Source organism: Dendrobates tinctorius, unplaced genomic scaffold, assembly GCF_039654945.1.
Source record: "Dendrobates tinctorius isolate UK_male_01 unplaced genomic scaffold, ASM3965494v1 ptg000090l, whole genome shotgun sequence".
Classification (NCBI taxonomy): domain Eukaryota; kingdom Metazoa; phylum Chordata; class Amphibia; order Anura; family Dendrobatidae; genus Dendrobates; species Dendrobates tinctorius.
In genome coordinates, this window is record NW_027361758.1 from 12,577,952 (window position 1) to 12,598,099 (window position 20,148).

Below are 20,148 nucleotides of genomic sequence, written 5' to 3' on the forward strand. Positions count from 1 at the left end.
TATAAGTGGATAATGCCCAAGCATAATGGAAACCTAGAAATGGGAGCACAGCCGAGCCAACATGGAGAGCACAGCACAGCTGAGCCAACATGGAGAGCACAGCACAACCGAGTCAACAATGAGAGCACAGCACAGCTGAGCCAACATGGAGAGCACAGCACAACCGAGACAACAATGAGAGCACAGCACAGCTGAGCCAACATGGAGAGCACAGCACAGCTGAGCCAACAATGAGAGCACAGCACAACCGAGCCAACAATGAGAGCACAGCACAGCCGCGCCAACATGGAGAGCACAGCACAACCGAGCCAACAATGAGAGCACAGCACAGCCGAGCCAACATGGAGAGCACAGCACAACCGAGCCAACAATGAGAGCACAGCACAGCCGAGCCAACATGGAGAGCACAGCACAACCGAGCCAACAATGAGAGCACAGCACAGCCGAGCCAACATGGAGAGCACAGCACAGCCGAGCCAACATGGAGAGCACAGCACAACCGAGCCAACAATGAGAGCACAGCACAGCCGAGCCAACATGGAGAGCACAACACAGCAGAGCCAACAATGAGAGCACAGGACAGCCGAGCCAACATGAAGAGCACAGCACAGCTGAGCCAACATGGAGAGCACAGCACAACCGAGCCAACAATGAGAGCACAGCACAGCCAAGCCAACAATGAGAGCACAGCACAGCTGAGCCAACATGGAGAGCACAGCACAACCGAGCCAACAATGAGAGCACAGCACAACCGAGCCAACAATGAGAGCACAGCACAGCCGAGCCAACATGGAGAGCACAGCACAGCCGAGCCAACATGGAGAGCACAACACAGCAGAGCCAACAATGAGAGCACAGGACAGCCGAGCCAACATGGAGAGCACAGCACAGCTGAGCCAACATGGAGAGCACAGCACAACCGAGCCAACAATGAGAGCACAGCACAGCCAAGCCAACAATGAGAGCACAGCACAGCTGAGCCAACATGGAGAGCACAGCACAACCGAGCCAACAATGAGAGCACAGCACAGCCGAGCCAACATGGAGAGCACAGCACAACCGAGCCAACAATGAGAGCACAGCACAGCCGAGCCAACATGGAGAGCACAGCACAACCGAGCCAACAATGAGAGCACAGCACAGCCGAGCCAACATGGAGAGCACAGCACAACCGAGCCAACAATGAGAGCACAGCACAGCCGAGCCAACATGGAGAGCACAACACAGCAGAGCCAACAATGACTTGTGATAAAGTGTAGAAGATTTTGATCTATTTGAGATGTAGTTGTCTATTCTCTCTCTTGCGGGTACAGCACTTTTACCCACAGTCTGTCCCTGCCCGTTGTAGCTAACAGTGTCTACTTCTAAATACAACAACATGTAAAGATCAACTGTATTATCAAGTGTTTTATGACAGTCCATCATAAGACAATGTAGCAAACTAATCTGCAAATGCATGGCACTTGGGTTGCTGAAACATTTCTGAACACCGGATGTGGTTCTAACGGGTATGTGCCCCTACTATCATGTTTGGATGTGTGTACTTGGGGGGCGCTAATGGCATGGAGTTGCTGACTGAACCTTGTACTGCTTTTTATTTTGGCCGCTGATTTCTCAGACATTTTAACATTATTCCCCCACAAAACCATTACTAATAAACACATAAAAACAAAGAAACACGCAAACCGATGGAAAATATGTGTTTTCTGTGAATTACATGTGGACGATGTGCCAAAGAAAATTAACATGAAGCGTTTTGTAACACACAGTTAAAATACAGCATCATGTGCACTAATGCTCATTTTCTCATTCATATGAATGGAAATCGTTTTGCAAGTAGATGCTTGAGGTTTTTATTCACTGTGTTTTTTATGTGTTTTTAACTAAAATATGGGGTTGTAGCAATAGAGTGTGTCTTTGGCAAGCGTCCGTTCCAAAAACAGAAAAAAAAAAATGATAAAAAATGCACAATTTGCTGCGATTTACGCATGGATAAAATGCCAAAGAACTGATGATTTTTTTTTTCTATCACTCTTTGGAAAACGCATGTTAAAAAAGCGACATGTGAGCTATAGGTGGGATTTCTCATTCAAATGAACAGGAAGCTTGTTACAAGCAGAATCCATATAATAAAACCCTTAATGCCCTTCCTTAGGGGACTCGATTTTGCTCTACAAATTCCATGCTGTTATGCTAGTTTTTTTTTTCTTCTGGGCCACCTTTAAATAACCTACTACACATAAGTCTTCGCTGGACTTGTACATGTAAAATTATAGGATTTGATTTCAGTAAGAGGTGTAGAAAAAAAATGGTTGCCAAACCGTGACAATATACATATTTTCATATTTTTCACAAAGCATGCACATGTTTTTCAGAAATGTAAAAAAATTAGAAGACAAAGGCTATGTAGAGATCATCATGGCAGCGGCAGACTGAAGGAAACAGAACAGGTTGTTCTCCTGGGAGGCCTTAGAAAATGATAAGATGGAGACGGAACGAGAGACGTCTGGTGGAAAAATTTAGTTCCAACTAAGATTTACAATATTTTACATTTATTCCTTGGCTTTCATGCTGCTTATTAAAGTTGCCTTTAATACAATTTTTTCTAGACTATGGAGTAACAGTTTTCCCCAAACTACATCTTGTTCAGCAACTTTCCCCCTAATACACCAGATTCCCCTACGCAGTTTATATAGTGACGTTACATGGAGAGGGCTCGTCATACATCATCCATAACAGACTTCTATGACGGACGTCCATTATTTGTGGTTGTAAAGCCTCTCATAGCTTTTAGTGCAAGATTTCAGTAAATGGTGACTAGTGATGGGCGAGTAGCATCGTTGCTCGGGTGATCTCCGAGTGTTTTGGCGTGCTCAGAGATTTAGTTTTCGTAGCCTCAGCTGCATGGTTTGCGGCTGCTAGACAGCCTGAATACATGTGCAGATTCCCTAACAAACAGGCATTCCACACATGTAATCAGCATGTCTAGCAGTCGCAAACCATGCAGCTGAGGCGACGAAAACTAAATCTCCGAGCACGCCAAAATACCCGGAGACCACCCGAGCATGCTCTGGGAGACCCGAGCAACGAGTATACTTGCTGATCACTAATGGTGACACATTTGGGTTAGAAAAAGGGGCAAAAAAGTTTCACACAAGGAAGAGAAACTTCATTATAGGCAAACAAAATGCCTAATGTCCTAGCAGAAGGGCTAAAGCAGATGATCTGCGCTGGAAATTAGTTTCAACTCTGAAATCCAAATTTTAGCATCTACTACTCTACTGCCAACTCGATTAGTCGCAGATGTTCTCATCAACAAGCAGTCGGAAAAGCAATCTGAAGGGAAAGTATGACTGGATACTGATGGAAAGGCAGGCCGGCATGCTGGGAGGGTGCATTACCTTGGTTCTGTTTGCTCTCCCTCTCTATATAATGTGGTATATGTGGAACTTCTAGAATACTCTGGTTGTCCCATGCCCTCTGGTGGAGAAATTGGGTCGATACCATCTTCTGAGCCACTCAGCGTAGATGCTTTGCTTTGATCTGGTGATCTATGGATCAATGAAGCTCAGGTTCATGTACTGCACACATGAGATTGAACTACACTTGTAGGATCTAGTTGTAGGTTTCATGGGAAATACTACAGTTCTGGCTAAAAGAAACAGGCTTAGAAGTCAATGCCTACGTCATGGACAACCTGCAACTCTATTTAAAGGGACATAGCTAGACATTTATAAGGAGGTGATGCCATCATGGCTGGGTATAGCCAATATCTCACACTGTCTGCCTGCTGGTCTCTGCTACCAGCTCAGATTAGTCATTTCGTGACACCTACCTTTTGTCTGCATTGTTCCCAGGAGATATCCTTGCTGCTAGACTCTGCTCCTGTTGCTGATGGATGGTATCACCGGGGTTCTGCCTCAGGTCTAGTACTGGACATCCAGCATAATAAATCTGTGCTGGCATTTGAGGGTGCAGCTGCTGTGGATGATTTCGGGTGTAGTCCTGTGTAATTACCTCCTAAAACGAGAGCAAACACGCAATGGCTGAAAACTGCATTTCTGGCACAACACATATTATAATACTATGAAGCCGAGTAACTACATATTCCAGCACATTATTTCATCCCTTACAATTCCACCGAATATTATCTATTCTACAAAGCATAACGTTTGCCCTGGATGATTGTTTTAAAAAATATTAAAAGGAAAGGAGTTAAAGGAAATCTGTCACCAGGTTTTTATTACCCCATCAGAGAGGAGCATAATGTAGGGTCAGAGATCCTGATTCCAGCGATGTATCACTTACTGAGCTGCATGCTGCAGTTTTGATAAAATCCATGTGGTCTCTTCTGCAGAAATAGCAGGTCCTCGGATTGCTGAGCTTTGTATAACCCCGCCCACGCCACTGACTGGCGGCTCTCACTGTGCATAGGCAGAAAGCCGCCAATCAGTTGTGGGGGTGTGGTTGGACTATATGGTAACTGATTTATTAGTCCCCTAGTGATATTCTCCTGATGATCGCAGTGATTTTTAATCACAATTGCAGCAAGCAACCCAGTAAGTGACGTGACACAATGCTGAAATCAGGGTCTCTGTCTCATTATTATGCTGCTCTCAGATTAGAAGGCAAAAATCTGGTGACAGATTCCCTTTAAGGCAACAACATTTTTATTAAATACATGTATGAACTGAATACTCTGGTATCATTTGGTATGTTACAGACGTATGATGCCAACGATGGGCAGTAATTGCGGATTTAACCACATAAGACAAGGGCTACCAGTAAATATCCCCATAAAAGCAGTGTACTAGAGACATACACTGATATGCTGAGCCAAAGTGACCACACGTTGACTTTTTAGGTGTGACGGAGCCTGCGATGTATGACATGGAGACTGCGGACCATCGGTTTTCTGTCGCAGATGCACTTCAGAAAGAAGTTTTGCAGGCACTAAATGAAACGAGATAAAGAAGATCAGACAACGCACTTTTCTGTATATCACTTAATAATATCCACATGGCATTACAGTACTAAAAATGCACTCTAACATCGACTTGGATTGGATGAAGACCCTTGCAGCTGCCATCAGTTCTGGCACTGGCTAAACTATGGTGCAGCAAGTACTCAGAGTAACCACCAGATGGCAGCGAGACGATGTAACGAAAGCAGGATACAGGACAAATATGTCAGAGCCCTGATTTTCATCCATAGGAGTCCAGTGGGCAGTCCTACCTTAACTGTATGCAGATCGAGGATTGAATAGGACGACCCACTGGACTACTAAGTATAAAAAGAAGAGAGGTGAAAATGAGTAAAATACAAGTTATACTGAATCAATTTATAAACCAAACTGTATCTCCTCAGCTACCTCTGCAGATCAGACACTATGGTTAATGGGATCGGTGGCCATCTTTCATAAAAATGTTCTATAAACCTTTATAAGAAGTCTTTGTTATAATGGGTGGACTTTTTATTTAAGGGGCGCTTCCCGCATTTTACTTTGTATGCGATTATAAAATAGAACAGAAGGAAACCTAAATCTTTATCTGATCATTTGCAGACAGGCGGCAGCTCCCAATCACCTTGTTTGTGTCTCGATTCGTGCTCCAGGCGGGCGGTTTCAGAGTCTTGCATGGCGGCTCGGACCTGCTTCTCAAGAGACAGGCGAGAGGAGCTCATGGGGCTAACTGCGTCGCGTCTGTCGGGGCTGTACCCAGTGGGAAACCCTAGTCAGACGTACAAGCGTTAGCATGCTGGAGCCAATCCCCTGCCCCCTAATAACAAGAAAAACTATGCAACTGTGCAAAATGGTTTCACTTTGACAATCAGGATTATATAAGAAATTCATAGCACTAGGAGAAGGGTCAAAAATATGGAGAAAATACACTGGACATTACAGACCTCTACTCAAATATAGGACTTAACGTAAAAATTTGGAAAATAAAAATAAAAAAGGGCTTACATGGCAACACAGTCATCCATGCAATCTCACTTTTATGTTTTGTTCAGCCTTGTTTTATGTAAAGTGACAGCAATACACAAAGTGGACATTTTGCACAGCTATCCACAACCCAGACTAAAAATATCAGAATCACATAGCAAGCAATGTAAAATCTGTTTGGCTGTTGAGTAGAGCTAAAAAAAAAAAAATGTCACAGTGAGGACACGCCACCAAGCCAAGCCACCCCGGGATGACCACAATCTGCGTGCAGTCAGACCCACGATTTGCATCAATAGGAGAGCAACTAGTTCTCCAAAGGTGATGGGACCACCAAACTGTGCAGCTTCTCCTGGGGTCTTCAGGACATAGGAGCTGCTGCACATTAGCTGAACTTTGGCAATTAAACAGTTGGGCTACTTTATGACGTGTAACTAAAGATTGCACCCTACATGCAGTATGCACTATTCATGTAGCACCAAAAGAATCCCGATGGTACTGTATATCCATCCCATGTCCGTCCTGGTCCCTGAGGAATACCACCAGCTAAACAGTGACAAAGCCTGATTCTAGCCAATGACTTTCCCAATAGTTGTGTACAAGTCTATATTTTGTACGTTTGGGTGTACAGAAAATACAAAAATATTGCTTTTTCCAGTTTCATCTGTTGTCCTTAAAGTGAATCTGTCAGCAGGATTTTACACTCCAAACCATGTATATATGCATGTAACTCTTTCAAAGATGAGCCCAGCAATACCTTTCCATGATCGGCCAGTTCCTCCATTCCTAAAACATCAGCATTTGAATTAATAAGCAAAGGGCTATGGTAGATCTGAAGTCTCTGTCACTCCAGCTCTATTCCCTCCCCAGTAGCGCCTCCTCCTGCTTGACCGACGGCTCCTCTGCCTAAAGCATAGAGGCCTTCAATGAGGCAGGAGGAGTCGGTACTGGGTGGGGAATGGAGGTGGAGTGACAGAGGCTGCAGATCTACAAATAGTGCTTCAACAGCATATCAATTCAAACGCTGATTTCTCAGGAACGGACTTGGCCATGTAAAGGTATTGCTGGACTTGTATTTGAAAGATCTATATGCGCATATAAACAGGGAGAGGTATTAAATCCTGCTGACAGATCAGAATTAAGCATATAAATATATGTTGTACATTTATCTACCCCAAACAAGCACCTAAAAAATAGATGTGCTTAAATTGGGCATCTTATTTGCAACTATGAAGAAATGTATTTTCTGCTTCTTTGGCAATGGTGAGGTTACTGGCTATATAGAGGGGTTGTAAACTGGAAAACGTGTCTCTCTAGTACAGTAAAAAATTAAAAAATAATTTAAAAAAAATATATATGCTGCTTCAAGTTGAAGATATCCTGTCTGTTCTCCTGACAAGTCTAATCTAGTGAATATTTTCAGTTACTAGAAAATAATGATGGAGCAGAATTTCTTAAGATCCTGCATTGGGCCTGTATTCTTCCTAGAAATGTATTAATAAATTGGCAACTGGATGTTAGGAGAGGACACCCCCCCGAGTTGTAACAGCCATTTGTCGATTTAGTCATACATTTTTAGAAGGAATGACTGAGGAACAGAACTCCTAGTTCTCAGAAAAGAGGCTCTGGGGTCGTTATTTCATGTGGAATACAATTTATTCCAGCTCCTCCTTCATACAACTTGGCTTACTCCCTGATCTAACTTCCAGAGTACAGACTAAAACTATAGAATTAAAATAAAAAAAATAGTCCCCCACCCACCGTCCCCCCAAAGAAAAAACTGGACAGCATCTAATTGCAGTAAAGATCTTTTTTAGTTCAGCTATTGTTTTAAGCCCCTCAAATTAAAACATCCAACAAGGCAAGCCAAGCGCAAATTGGACAAAAATTAAAAAACAAAATCCTAGAAAAAAAAACAAAACATCTGATCAGAGAGTTTAAAAGTAACTGAAAAATATGGAGACAAATGATTTCTAAAGTAAAACAGAAACGAAAAAAACTGAATCTGGAAAAGCCAATCACCAAAACGTGCATTGAAACAAAATGGAAAAAATTATATATATATAAAATATATATATATATATATATAAATAAATGAGCTACAAGCGTTGTACTACCTGCTCCCATAGGTCTTACCATCACTACTGGCGTCGACACTTAGCGAGGCTCTTTCTCGCTTCCCGTTATCACAAGAAATTTGACGCATGATAATGGCGTCTATGAAGTTGGCCGCGGTCATGGTGGTCTTACCGAGTGATCGGAGCTCCTGTTCCTGCATGGAAAAGGGTTTATTTGAGGTCTTGTCTCTATTGTGCTGCTCACTGGCTGGCACTGCTGTCTGGTCCAGGGGCTGGTGAGGTTGGCTTTTCCCCTGTCCGTTGTTATACTGATGAACTGAATTGGCCACAGTTGAAGGGTGAGGCCTGGACTCGATGTTCTTAATGGGCGATGTCTGTTCAAGGGTTGCTGATGGCAGCTTAGAGGTGTATATGTTTTCAGTCCTTAAACGTTCAATTTTGGCTTCTCGCGACCTTGCAATCTCCTTTTGTACCATGGTATTTTCAGGAGATTGAAAGCTTTCTCGTTCACTTGCTGAGCGGTGAGAGGATGTGGCCATCTGAGAAGACCGGATGGGTGAAGAGCTGGAGGACGTTCTATTCACATGGTAAAAAAGGAATTATTAGCATCATAAAAAACCCTTTAAGTGACTTTAGGTAATTGATCAATATAAATATTTACCGTAATACGGAAGCAGTGGCACTCTCGGCGTTTGTCAAGACGTTTTTCAAGCCAGTATTCTGAAGAACACTGGGACGCTGCTGAATATTCTCATGTGTTCGTGGGGATACTGGGGAATGTTGGTGACCATGACTCTGGGCTGACAAGCGTCCACTACTTTGCTCTGTTCCTGCAACAGAAAAAGCTGTGAAACTGCATTGAAATACAAACTTTGGGGTCTGAAGACTAGTTTATAATGGAAGGTTGTTACACTGCATGGAAGCCCCCTTTAGAAATCATTCCATACCTGGTCTCCATATAGGAGCGTGCTCTACTGTTGTTGTCAGCACAGATTTCTCCCGATCTCTTTCTCGCTCTGAGGCTGATGAGGTTTGCTTGGTCATGTGTGTGGTTGCTGCTGTAACAGGGACACATAGGGTTACACAGGCAAGACATATAGAAATAATATTCGATTTCTACATTTAAATTATAGCGTAATAAAATAATTTGGTATTTTGACCCAACCTATACAGTAAAACAGTGACAGATCAATGTTCCCGTATAGTTTAAAGGCTCCCACACACAGAGTATTGTCGGCCAAAAATCCAAAGTGTATGTGGGCCCTAAACAGCTGATCATTAAAGAAGGTGTCAAACAGGAATTTCAGACTGCAGATACTTTGATCTCCAGGAGATAAAACACCGCTAATTATCTCTCAATGGCATCTCTCACTTTCTCATAAAGAAGACATGAGCAGTCAGCTGTATGAGGGCACCTGTGTATGGGAGACCGCTAGCCGGGATAGATGTTGGCCAAATGATTGGCCGAAGCTTTGTTCAGCAGAAAGCCACCCAATGTGTACAGTTGTGGCCAAAAGTATTGATACCCCTGCAATTCTGTCAGATAATACTCAGTTTCTTCCTGAAAATGATTGCAAACACAAATTCTTTGGTATTATTATCTTCATTTAATTTGTCTTAAATGAAAAAACACAAAAGAGAATGAAGCAAAAAGCAAAACATTGATCATTTCACACAAAACTCCAAAAATGGGCCAGACAAAAGTATTGGCACCCTCAGCTAATACTTGGTTGCACAACCTTTAGCCAAAATAACTGCGACCAACCGCTTCTGGTAACCATCAATGAGTTCCTTACAATGCTCTGCTGGAATTTTAGACCATTCTTCTTTGGCAAACTGCTCCAGGTCCCTGATATTTGAAGGGTGCCTTCTCCAAACTGCCATTTTTAGATCTCTCCACAGGTGTTCTATGGGATTCAGGTCTGGACTCATTGCTGGCCACCTTAGAAGTCTCCAGTGCTTTCTCTCAAACCATTTTCTAGTGCTTTTTGAAGTGTGTTTTGGGGCGTTGTCCTGCTGGAAGACCCATGACCTCTGAGGGAGACCCAGCTTTCTCACACTGGGCCCTACATTATGCTGCAAAATTGTTGGTAGTCTTCAGACTTCATAATGCCATGCACACGGTCAAGCAGTCCAGTGCCAGAGGCAGCAAAGCAACCCCAAAACATCAGGGAACCTCCGCCATGTTTGACTGTAGAGACCGAGTTTTTTTTCTTTGAATGCCTCTTTTTTTCTCCTGTAAATTCTATGTTGATGCCTTTGCCCAAAAAGCTCTACTTTTGTCTCATCTGACCAGAGAACATTCTTCCAAAACGTTTTAGGCTTTTTCAGGTAAGTTTTGGCAAACTCCAGCCTGACTTTTTTATGTCTTGGGGTAAGAAGTGGGGTCTTCCTGGGTCTCCTACCATACAGTCCCTTTTCATTCAGACGCCGACGGATAGTACGGGTTGACACTGTTGTACCCTCGGACTGCAGGGCAGATTGAACTTGTTTGGATGTTAGTCGAGGTTCTTTATCCAACATCCGCACAATCTTGCGTTGAAATCTCTTGTCAATTTTTCTTTTCCGGCCACATCTAGGGAGGTTAGCCACAGTGCCATGGGCTTTAAACTTCTTGATGACACTGCGCACGGTAGACACAGGAACATTCAGGTCTTTGGAGATGGACTTGTAGCTTTGAGATTGCTCATGCTTCCTCACAATTTGGTTTCTCAAGTCCTCAGACAGTTCTTTGGTCTTCTTTCTTTTCTCCATGCTCAATGTGGTACACACAAGGACACAGGACAGAGGTTGAGTCAACTTTAATCCGTGTCAACTGGCTGCAAGTGTGATTTACTTATTGCCAACACCTGTTAGGTGCCACAGGTAAGTTACAGGTGCTGTTAATTACACAAATTAGAGAAGCATCAGATGATTTTTCGAACAGTGCCAATACTTTTGTCCACCCTCTTTTTTATGCTTGGTGTGGAATTATATCCAATTTGGCTTTAGGACAATTCTTTTTGTGTTTTTTCATTTAAGACAAATTAAATGAAGATAATAATACCAAAGAATTTGTGTTTGCAATCATTTTCAGGAAGAAACTGAGTATTATCTGACAGAATTGCAGGGGTGTCAATACTTTTGGCCACAACTGTATGACCGGCCTTGAGTATTGCTAAACAGATATATCCCCTTCAGGACCACATCACTGTTTGCCCACTAGTCAATGTTCTTTATGAAACCAGCAATTAAACCTTTTGGCACCTTACAAGAGATCTACTTAGAATACTCAGCCATGCAAGTACCTGGGGAGTGTGGGGAACTACTAAGTCTGTTGCTGAAAGTTTGTGGTCCTCCAGATATATAAGTGATGCGGTCCATTGTGGCAGCGGATGAGGCTGAAGACTGAGGTATAAGGACAGGGAGATGTGGCACTTGAGAAAGGTCTATGATTCCTGCAATTAGATAACAAGACAAGGGATACAGTTATATTATCATATTATGGAGTGACTTATGCATATAAAACTGAATTTAGTGTAGAAGTGGAAAGTTACAAAGACAAATATCTGGACATGATTCATCGAGCAATTTTTGGCAAGATTCTCTTGAAATGTCGCTAAACTTTTGCACATCTCCATGTTGTACAGAAATGTGGCTACTGTTGGTGCTTTTACACCAGTCCCAGCTAGCTCTGCAAACTTTATGAAAGAATGAAAGTGGCAAAGCTGATCACCACAAAAGTACTGACAGAAATGGATGCCAGCCCTAATGGAGTAACATTATTGGCAGGGGCACATGGCAGATGAAAGATGAGCCAAATGTATTAAGACATGCATACCTGCCTCTTAAAAGAGTTGTCAACTACTAGGACACCCCCTTCTCAATCTGAGTGTTTGCCAGCATGAAAATAAAAACACCTATATTCACATCTGGTGGTGGCGCCGCCGTTCCAGCGGTGTCGACATCCTTGTTCCCAGGGCTCACATAAGGTTGTGTCACATGAGCCCTGCGCCCAATCAGCAATGGGGTCACTGTCTCTGCCTTGGAACATATAAGTAATCAAGAAGAAGTGAGCAGCTAACCGCAGATCTCACTTCGTGTTACTTATACGTCCGAAGGCGGGAACAGGGACGCTGGCGCAGATGGAGCACAGGGCTCATGTGACATAACATCCTCAGGTGAGCCCCGGGAATGAGAGTGTTGGCACCGCTAGAACAGCGACGGCACTGGAGGAGAGTATGAGTGTTTTTATTTTCAAGGGGGAAAACATTCAGTGATAAGGAGTTGTCCTAGTCGTGGACAACCCCTTTAAATGCATTTTGCTCATCTTACCTTACTACAGCGCACTTTTCATCAAGACTGGAGTAAACAACACTAGTCTGATGAATCGGGGCCTTAGAACCTACCCACAGGATATGTCATAAATGTATCATCAGTGGGAGTCTGACCACGAGGACCCACATAGACCACAAGAATTGAAGTCCCAAAGTCCTGCATAAGTAGAGCATTAATGTGCATGTGTGACCACATACTATTCTCTTCTACATGTGTATGACATCAGCAGTGTGCATGTGTGACCACCTTACTATTCTCTTCTATAGGTCTATGACCACGGCAGTGTACATGTGTGACCACCATACTATTCTGTTCTATAGGTCTATGACAGCGGCAGTGTGCATGTGTGATCACCATACTATTCTCTTCTATAGGTCTATGACAGCGGCAGTGTGCATGAGTGACCACCATACTATTCTCTTCTACAGGTCTATGACAGCGGCAGTGTGCATGAGTGACCACCATACTATTCTCTTCTACAGGTCTATGACAGGGACAGTGTACATGTGTGACCACCGTACTATTCTCTTCTACATGTGTATGACATCAGCAGTGTGCATGTGTGACCACCCGTACTATTCTCTTCTATAGGTCTATGACCACGGCAGTGTGCATGTGTGACCACCGTACTATTCTCTTCTACAGGTCTATGACCGCGGCAGTGTGCATGTGTGACCACCGTACTATTCTCTTCTACAGGTCTATGACCGCGGCAGTGTGCATGTGTGACCACCATACTATTCTCTTCTACAGGTCTATGACCACGGCAGTGTGCATGTGTGACCACCGTACTATTCTCTTCTACAGGTCTATGACCGCGGCAGTGTGCATGTGTGACCACCGTACTATTCTCTTCTACGGGTCTATGACCGCGGCAGTGCGCATGTATGACCACCGTACTATTCTCTTCTACAGGTCTATGACCGCGGCAGTGTGCATGTGTGACCACCGTACTATTCTCTTCTACAGGTCTATGACCACGGCAGTGTGCATGTGTGACCACCGTACTATTCTCTTCTACAGGTCTATGACCGCGGCAGTGTGCATGTGTGACCACCGTACTATTCTCTTCTACGGGTCTATGACAGCGGCAGTGTGCATGTGTGACCACCCATACTATTCTCTTCTACATGTCTATGACCGCGGCAGTGTGCATGTGTGACCACCGTACTATTCTCTTCTACAGGTCTATGACCACGGCAGTGTGCATGTGTGACCACCGTACTATTCTCTTCTACAGGTCTATGACCGCGGCAGTGTGCATGTGTGACCACCGTACTATTCTCTTCTACGGGTCTATGACCGCGGCAGTGTGCATGTGTGACCACCCATACTATTCTCTTCTACAGGTCTATGACCGCGGCAGTGCGCATGTGTGACCACCGTACTATTCTCTTCTATAGGTCTATGACAGCAGCAGTGTGCATGTGGGACCACTTCTTCCGTACATGAAGTGGTGGTCATGCGTGCACAATAATGTTCTATTTACAAAAAGAAACAGGACCCCATTCTCAATCAGTGGGAATCTCAGTGGTTGGAAACTTCACGGATCATATACTGTCTGTAAGAGGACGCCTTTAAAGTGCACCTGTCAGCAGGTTTGGCTGATATAAGATGAGGCCACTGCCTTTCAGGGCTTATATACAGTATTCTATAATGCTGTAGATAAGCCCCCGGTCCGACCCGAAAGATAAGAAAAAATAAGTTTTATTATACTCACCCGGGGAGGGCGGTCCGATCCGGTCCTATGGGTGTCACAGGTCCGGGTCCTTCCATCTTCTTGCGACGCCGTCCTCCTGTCATTGCTACGGGCATCACGCTCCTGCTCAGGCGTACTATATCTGCCCTGTTGAGGGCAGACGGAAAAGGTCAGAGAGGTCCAGTGCCTGCGCACTACAGTACTTTCCTCTGCCCTCAACAGGGCAGATAAGTACACCTGCGCAGGAGCGCGATGCTGGGGAGCGATGAAGGAAGCAGGAGGGCGGAATCGCAAGAAGATGGGAGGCGCCGGACTCGGACCGGTGACACCCATCGGACCGAACCACACCGCCCTCGGTGAGTATAATAAAACTTATTTTTCTTATCTTGCAGGTCGGATCGGGGGCTTCATTCAAGTAATTTAGAAAATAGAGAGAAGCCTATCAAAGATCACAAGTGAACCCCACATTCCAAGTATTCAAACAACCTATTAAAAAGATTATTATCTAGAAAATGTTACCATTAGCAATCAGATGGCGATACCAAACACTTATGGCAATCAGCACTTTCCATTGGGGAAAGCTGGAGCTGGATGTATGACACTTACAAAGAATTTTAATTGTCACACCATGGTCATGCTGAACCCACCAGAATAGGAGCTGCTCTTTACATCAGCTCTGTACTCTTTATAACCCAATTGAGCTTTAAAGTGAAAAATAATAATACACACTGGGGTTCACCGGCCAATAATCCCCTCAGCAGCTGGTATCAAGACAGAAAATGTGCCAGTTCTGTCATGGGGAAGGGCTATAGAAAGCAAAAAATTATTTACCCTCAAGTGCGGCATCACCAATTGAGCTTTACTTGAGACAAGGACTAAAGCAATTACATATTCTGTGAAATAGGTTTGCAGATTTAAGTCATTTCTTTTTTTTACGTGAGATGATAAAAACTAGAAAGAGTGAGACATTAGAAATGAAGGACTGAAGTTTAAAATATGGACACAAAACTATGGGACAAAAAATTCAGTTCATACTTCGAGGACCTGCTGTGTAGTTGAGAGCCAGCGCAGGATCTCTTGTTTGCAGCCCACGTAGCATTTCAGCCCTCTGAGCCATAGCAGTTGATGGATTGTGATGCATATGCTGGGAAGTGATGTAGTCATTGATGATCGTCTGGCGGTTCTCCATGGCAGCAGTGTCTGGGTATCCACGAATGAGGTATGGTGGATAAAGATGGGGGTATGCTGGATTTGGGGCCAAATGTCTGGGTAAGTAGTAGGCAGCTGTAAAAAAATCATAAAGATTGAACAATTAACATAACTTAAAGACAAAATATTTCCCCATAACAATAGCTGAAGAAAGTGCATGCATTAGTGATTTCCATCAATAGCACTTTATGCACAAACATTAATCCTTTAATGATAAACACTGGCTCAGGCCGTGACAGCCATATAATAAAAAAATCTCTACAAAGAAATGCAAAAAAAAAAAATGTTTCCATTGTTATTGGAGGGAGCCTATCACTAAGGCTAATTTCACATTAGCGCTTTTTTGCGCAGCGCATTGTGCGCAATACAAACGCATGCAAAAACCGCATCATGTGTTTTTGCATGCGTTTGCGTTTATGCGCATTTGTTCTCTAGGGGTTAAAACCAGTGTCTACACATATTTACGCCAAAACCGCATGCGCACGAAAATGCAGACGAACACATGTCTATGCGCACGCCTGCGTTCCCATACACTATAATGCGTTATTTTGTCGCATTCCATGCGCATGCGTTTTTTTTACGCCTTTCGGCAGACCCAAAAATGCAGCAGGTTGCGTCTTGCGCGCCTAGGTGCACACGACAAAAAAACGCATGAGCACGAAAACGCATACGAACGCGTGCAATCGCAAGACCATGCGCACACCATGTTAAACATAGGTACGCATGACGCATGTGCATGGAAGCGCACCCCCCCAGAGAAGACTCTGAAGAAGTGCCTAGCTGCATTACAAGCAGAGATTTCACATAGTGTGCTACAGAAGAAACAAAAGGTGAATAGCTCTACTGTTTAGCGATGCATTGCAATAAGTAAAAGAGCAGCAAAATCAGGGAAGCTCAGGGACTTTTACAAGGTATTTAGCTACATTTTTTGAGCAAGTGAAAGGTCCACTTTAAACCTAGTTTTGTGTAGCAGAGATCACATGCAAGTAGTTTCTCTACCTGCTTCTAGTGGGATTCCTCTGGAAATAGCTGCAGGGTCAAATGCTAAGGGTATGTGACTTCTGTACAAATCAGCTGGATTGACTCCACGGAATAAATGCTCATAAGTTGACATGGCATGAAGGTGTTCAGGGACAGTTGTATGAGGTGACTTGGAGTTTGAGATTTCTCTGGGATTTGGGGTGCCCCTCCTTTCCTGGGTTATTGGTTTTCCAGAACTAATACTTCCTGTAGGTAAAAAAAAAAAACAACACACATTAATAAAAAAAATACATGGCTATTATAAATATTTCAATATAACTGATAGATGGTTATAAATATGATTTCTGATCATTTTATCTTTTAATATGAGCCAAGCTCAGGCTAGTAATCTGCTTTTTAATCCCACTCAGGATAATATACGATCTCTACCTTCATGGCTCCGCTGTGCCGATTCTCTCGTAGTCACAGGAGATCCTCTATTCAAATGGCCACTGTATGTTGCTCCATGGGGCAACTGATGATCCTCATATGAGAGAGGACTATGTCTGGGTTTGCCATGGTCAGGAACAATTATAGGAGCTCCTCTGGTTATAGATCCAGAGCTAGGCCTACTTTTCATCATCTCATCATAAACTCGTTCCATAGTCCTTGGGTCTTGCAATGCGTCTATGGAGTGCAAAGAATGGTAGGCTCTACCAGTGCTACCAATTATGGATCGTACATCATGCTTTTTGGCACTCATTGAAGAGCCACTGTCATACTTCAAAGGTGTACCCTGTATAAAAAGATTTAGAAGACATCAGAGGCACTGGTAAATCATGGTAATAGTGTAAACAGAAATCCAGTCACTTCATAAAGCCCAAAAGATGTATAGATATATGTTGGGTAGTACGATTACTTTATGACGCACCATCTACACTCATTAGGATATTTTGTCTTTATGGTGAAGTAAGAATTGTTGGAGTCTCTGTGCTCATGATTAGATTAGAAAAGAGACATATTGTATATATATTTTTTTAAAATATACAGTGGTAAAGTATTCAGACCCCTTTAAATTTTTCACTCTTTGTTTCATTGCAGCCATTTGGTAAATTAATGTAAACTCTGTAAATTTATTAAAAAAGAAAAACTGAAATATCACATGATCATAAGTATTCAAACCCTTTGCTCAGGCACTCATATTTAAGTCACATGCTGTCCATTTTCTTGTGATCCTCCTTGAGATGGTTCTACCCCTTCATTGGAGTCCAGCTGTGTTTAATTAAACTGATAGGACTTGATTTGTAAAGACACACACTTATCTATATAAGACCTCACAGCTCACAGTGCATGTCAGACCAAATGAGAATCATGAGGTCAAAGGAACTGGCCAAGGAGCTCAAGACAGAATTGTGGAAAGGCACAGATCTGGCCAAGGCTACAAAATAATTTCTGCTGTACTCAAGGTTCCTAAGAGCACAGTGGCCTCCATAATCCTTAAATGGAAGAAGTTTGGGACCACCAGAAGTCTTCCTAGACCTGGCCGTCCAGCCAAACTGAGCAATCATGAGAGAAGAGCCTTGGTGAGCGAGGTAAAGAAGAACCCCAGGATCCCTGTGGCTGAGCTCCACAGATGCAGTAGGGAGATGGGAGAAAGTTCCACAAAGTCAACTATCACTGCAGTCCTCAACCAGTTGGGTCTTTATGGCAGAGTGGCCCGACGGAAGCCTCTCCTCAGTGTAAGCCATATGAAAGCCCACAAAAAGTTTGCTAAAAAAACACATGAAAGACTCCTACACTATGAGAAGTAAGATTCTCTGGTCTGAGGAGACGAAGATAGAATTTTTTGGTGATAATTCTAAGCGGTATGTATGGAGAAAACCAGGCACTGCTGATCACCTGCCCAATACAATCCCAACAGTGAAACATGGTGGTGGAAGCAACATGCTCTGGGGGCTTTTTCTGCTGCAGGGACAGGACAACTGGTTGCAATTGAAGGAAACATGAATGCAGTCCAAGTACAGAGATATCCCTCTCCAGTTTTCCATCTACAGATGTGCACCAGATCACCTGTGTGCTACCTACATGACCTATCACATGATCTATCAAAGGGGATCATGTGACATGTCATGTAATACATCGGGTACCGGGGGAGGGACACACCTTCTAAACTGTCCGGCGCCCTGGCTACTCTTAATCTGTCCCTTCCCCGACCAAGGCTTTTCACAGTCTGTGTGTGGGTTTGATGTTCCACTTACTCTCATTCTGCACTGTTTGAAGTAGTAAAATTACATGAAGTTAAAAGGAATAACAGACAGAGGGGTATGAGTGTTTATAGTTTGAAACACAGTTTTGCCTGAAATTGTAATCTCCCTGGAATAACCCTTTGCATATATACCACTTAGAGGGAAATCACTACATACTTTTTGTACACTAAATGTAAAGGAAACCTGTCAGCAGGTTTTTAGACCCAAGATTTATTTTGATTTTTTTCAGCAGACCCGCTTCAAAATATGGTTCAAAAATCCTTGTAAAACTCTTCCTATTCATTTATATGGAAAATTCACTTTTCCATTCAAATGAGGTTTTTTTTTTAGCATTTTAAATACCGTACTTGAAATGTTGCCTGATGACACAAATCTCCTGATAGAATCTGCTCCAAATTAGTCGCTGCCAAATCAGCAAGCAACAAACACAAACAAAAATAAAAAGCTTCGGGAATAACCCGCTTCAATTGCTCTGTAGGTATGCGCACATGACATATCTAAGATTCCACCGAGAACCTGCCTGAAAAAGTGCTGCAAAAGGTGAACATAATGCACAGCTGTACAAAAATGAATACAAAAAGTAGTTGAAAGCAAACAAAATCTTGGATATGGATGTGATGTATAGAGATATTATATGGAACCTGTGATTGTGCTTTTCCGAATCATGGTCAGCATGAATAAGAGCCTGGCTGCGCGATTGGAGTATGTTTTACTCTTGACTTGCCGCAGTGTTTGAAAAGCTGGCCGGGGACTAGAGACCTGACTAACTTGATGCGGCCCCTGCCCGACTTCACCCTGTACAGTCCCAGCTGACAGGTCTTGCCCTATGTACACACATGAAAGAGACTTGTCAATCAGAGAGGGTTAAGGAGAAGTTGTACGGGTGGACATCTTCGGACTACAGTCCACGGCTGACTTTTCAAATTACGTTTTCTCTGAAATGCTGCAGCAGTTCAGTGAAGGACATACCTGGCTGCAATGGCATAGCCCAGCTTTGATTCATGCTCCCCGCGGTTTGGTCAGCATGAATCTAATGACCGGTGACCACCCAGTAATACTCAATGTTTAAGGTTGCTGAATATTTGCACAAAGAGGAAAATGTACTTTTATTAGGTTTAGTTTCTGTATATTTTGGTTGTGTTAGAAAGGCCGATAATCACATTTTAGAAATGTTCACTATCTGCTAAAATACATATTTTCGGATAAAAACTAGAAACAAAGCTCTAAACCCAATAGAGGCAATCCATAAAGAACAACCTGTATGAATAGACATGTCTGTCTAGAATATCAATCCATACGTATCATGCATCAAAGTCCCTTCTTCCCATATCTACACGGGCCAATTTTCAGACCAAGACGTAATACTAAAATAAACAAGGAGAATATTCTCAAAAACATTGAGGACATTTTACTTGCTGGGATGAATATTTCCGTCATCTGTGAATACTACAATAATCTCAGCCTTCATATTATCCATCCAGACTCTCCATAAATAAGGATATCCTCGTCTGAAAAAGCTAAAAATGAACACAAGGAGGGCTCTCAGACCAAAGGAAGTCAACAGTGTACAATCCTTTTCACATCACAGGAATAGCACCATGCATGGAAATAGGAGACACTGACGGAGGAGCCAAAGTAGCCACTAAGCCATTAGTGGAATTCAGGCAATATAGGACG

General features: G+C 43.2%; 1 protein-coding gene across 15 annotated transcripts in view; it reads right to left on the reverse strand.

The window, feature by feature from the left end:
• Nucleotides 1-20,148, reverse strand: part of NCOR2 (nuclear receptor corepressor 2) — a 545,344-nt gene that overhangs the window by 9,555 nt on the left and 515,641 nt on the right. For 11 of the 15 annotated variants that reach the window (XM_073586135.1, XM_073586131.1, XM_073586132.1 and 8 more), the window contains exons 32-42: nucleotides 16,655-17,000; nucleotides 16,244-16,471; nucleotides 15,071-15,319; nucleotides 11,307-11,456; nucleotides 8,967-9,077; nucleotides 8,681-8,849; nucleotides 8,192-8,595; nucleotides 5,586-5,729; nucleotides 4,823-4,953; nucleotides 3,836-4,020; nucleotides 3,402-3,551 (exon numbers count right to left, since the gene is read on the reverse strand). In XM_073586135.1, coding sequence (XP_073442236.1) covers nucleotides 3,402-3,551; nucleotides 3,836-4,020; nucleotides 4,823-4,953; nucleotides 5,586-5,729; nucleotides 8,192-8,595; nucleotides 8,681-8,849; nucleotides 8,967-9,077; nucleotides 11,307-11,456; nucleotides 15,071-15,319; nucleotides 16,244-16,471; nucleotides 16,655-17,000 — 2,267 coding nt within the window. The remainder of the gene's footprint in view (nucleotides 1-3,401; nucleotides 3,552-3,835; nucleotides 4,021-4,822; nucleotides 4,954-5,585; nucleotides 5,730-8,191; nucleotides 8,596-8,680; nucleotides 8,850-8,966; nucleotides 9,078-11,306; nucleotides 11,457-15,070; nucleotides 15,320-16,243; nucleotides 16,472-16,654; nucleotides 17,001-20,148) is intronic. The other 4 variants (XM_073586134.1, XM_073586133.1, XM_073586128.1 and 1 more) reach the window with 3 other exon arrangements.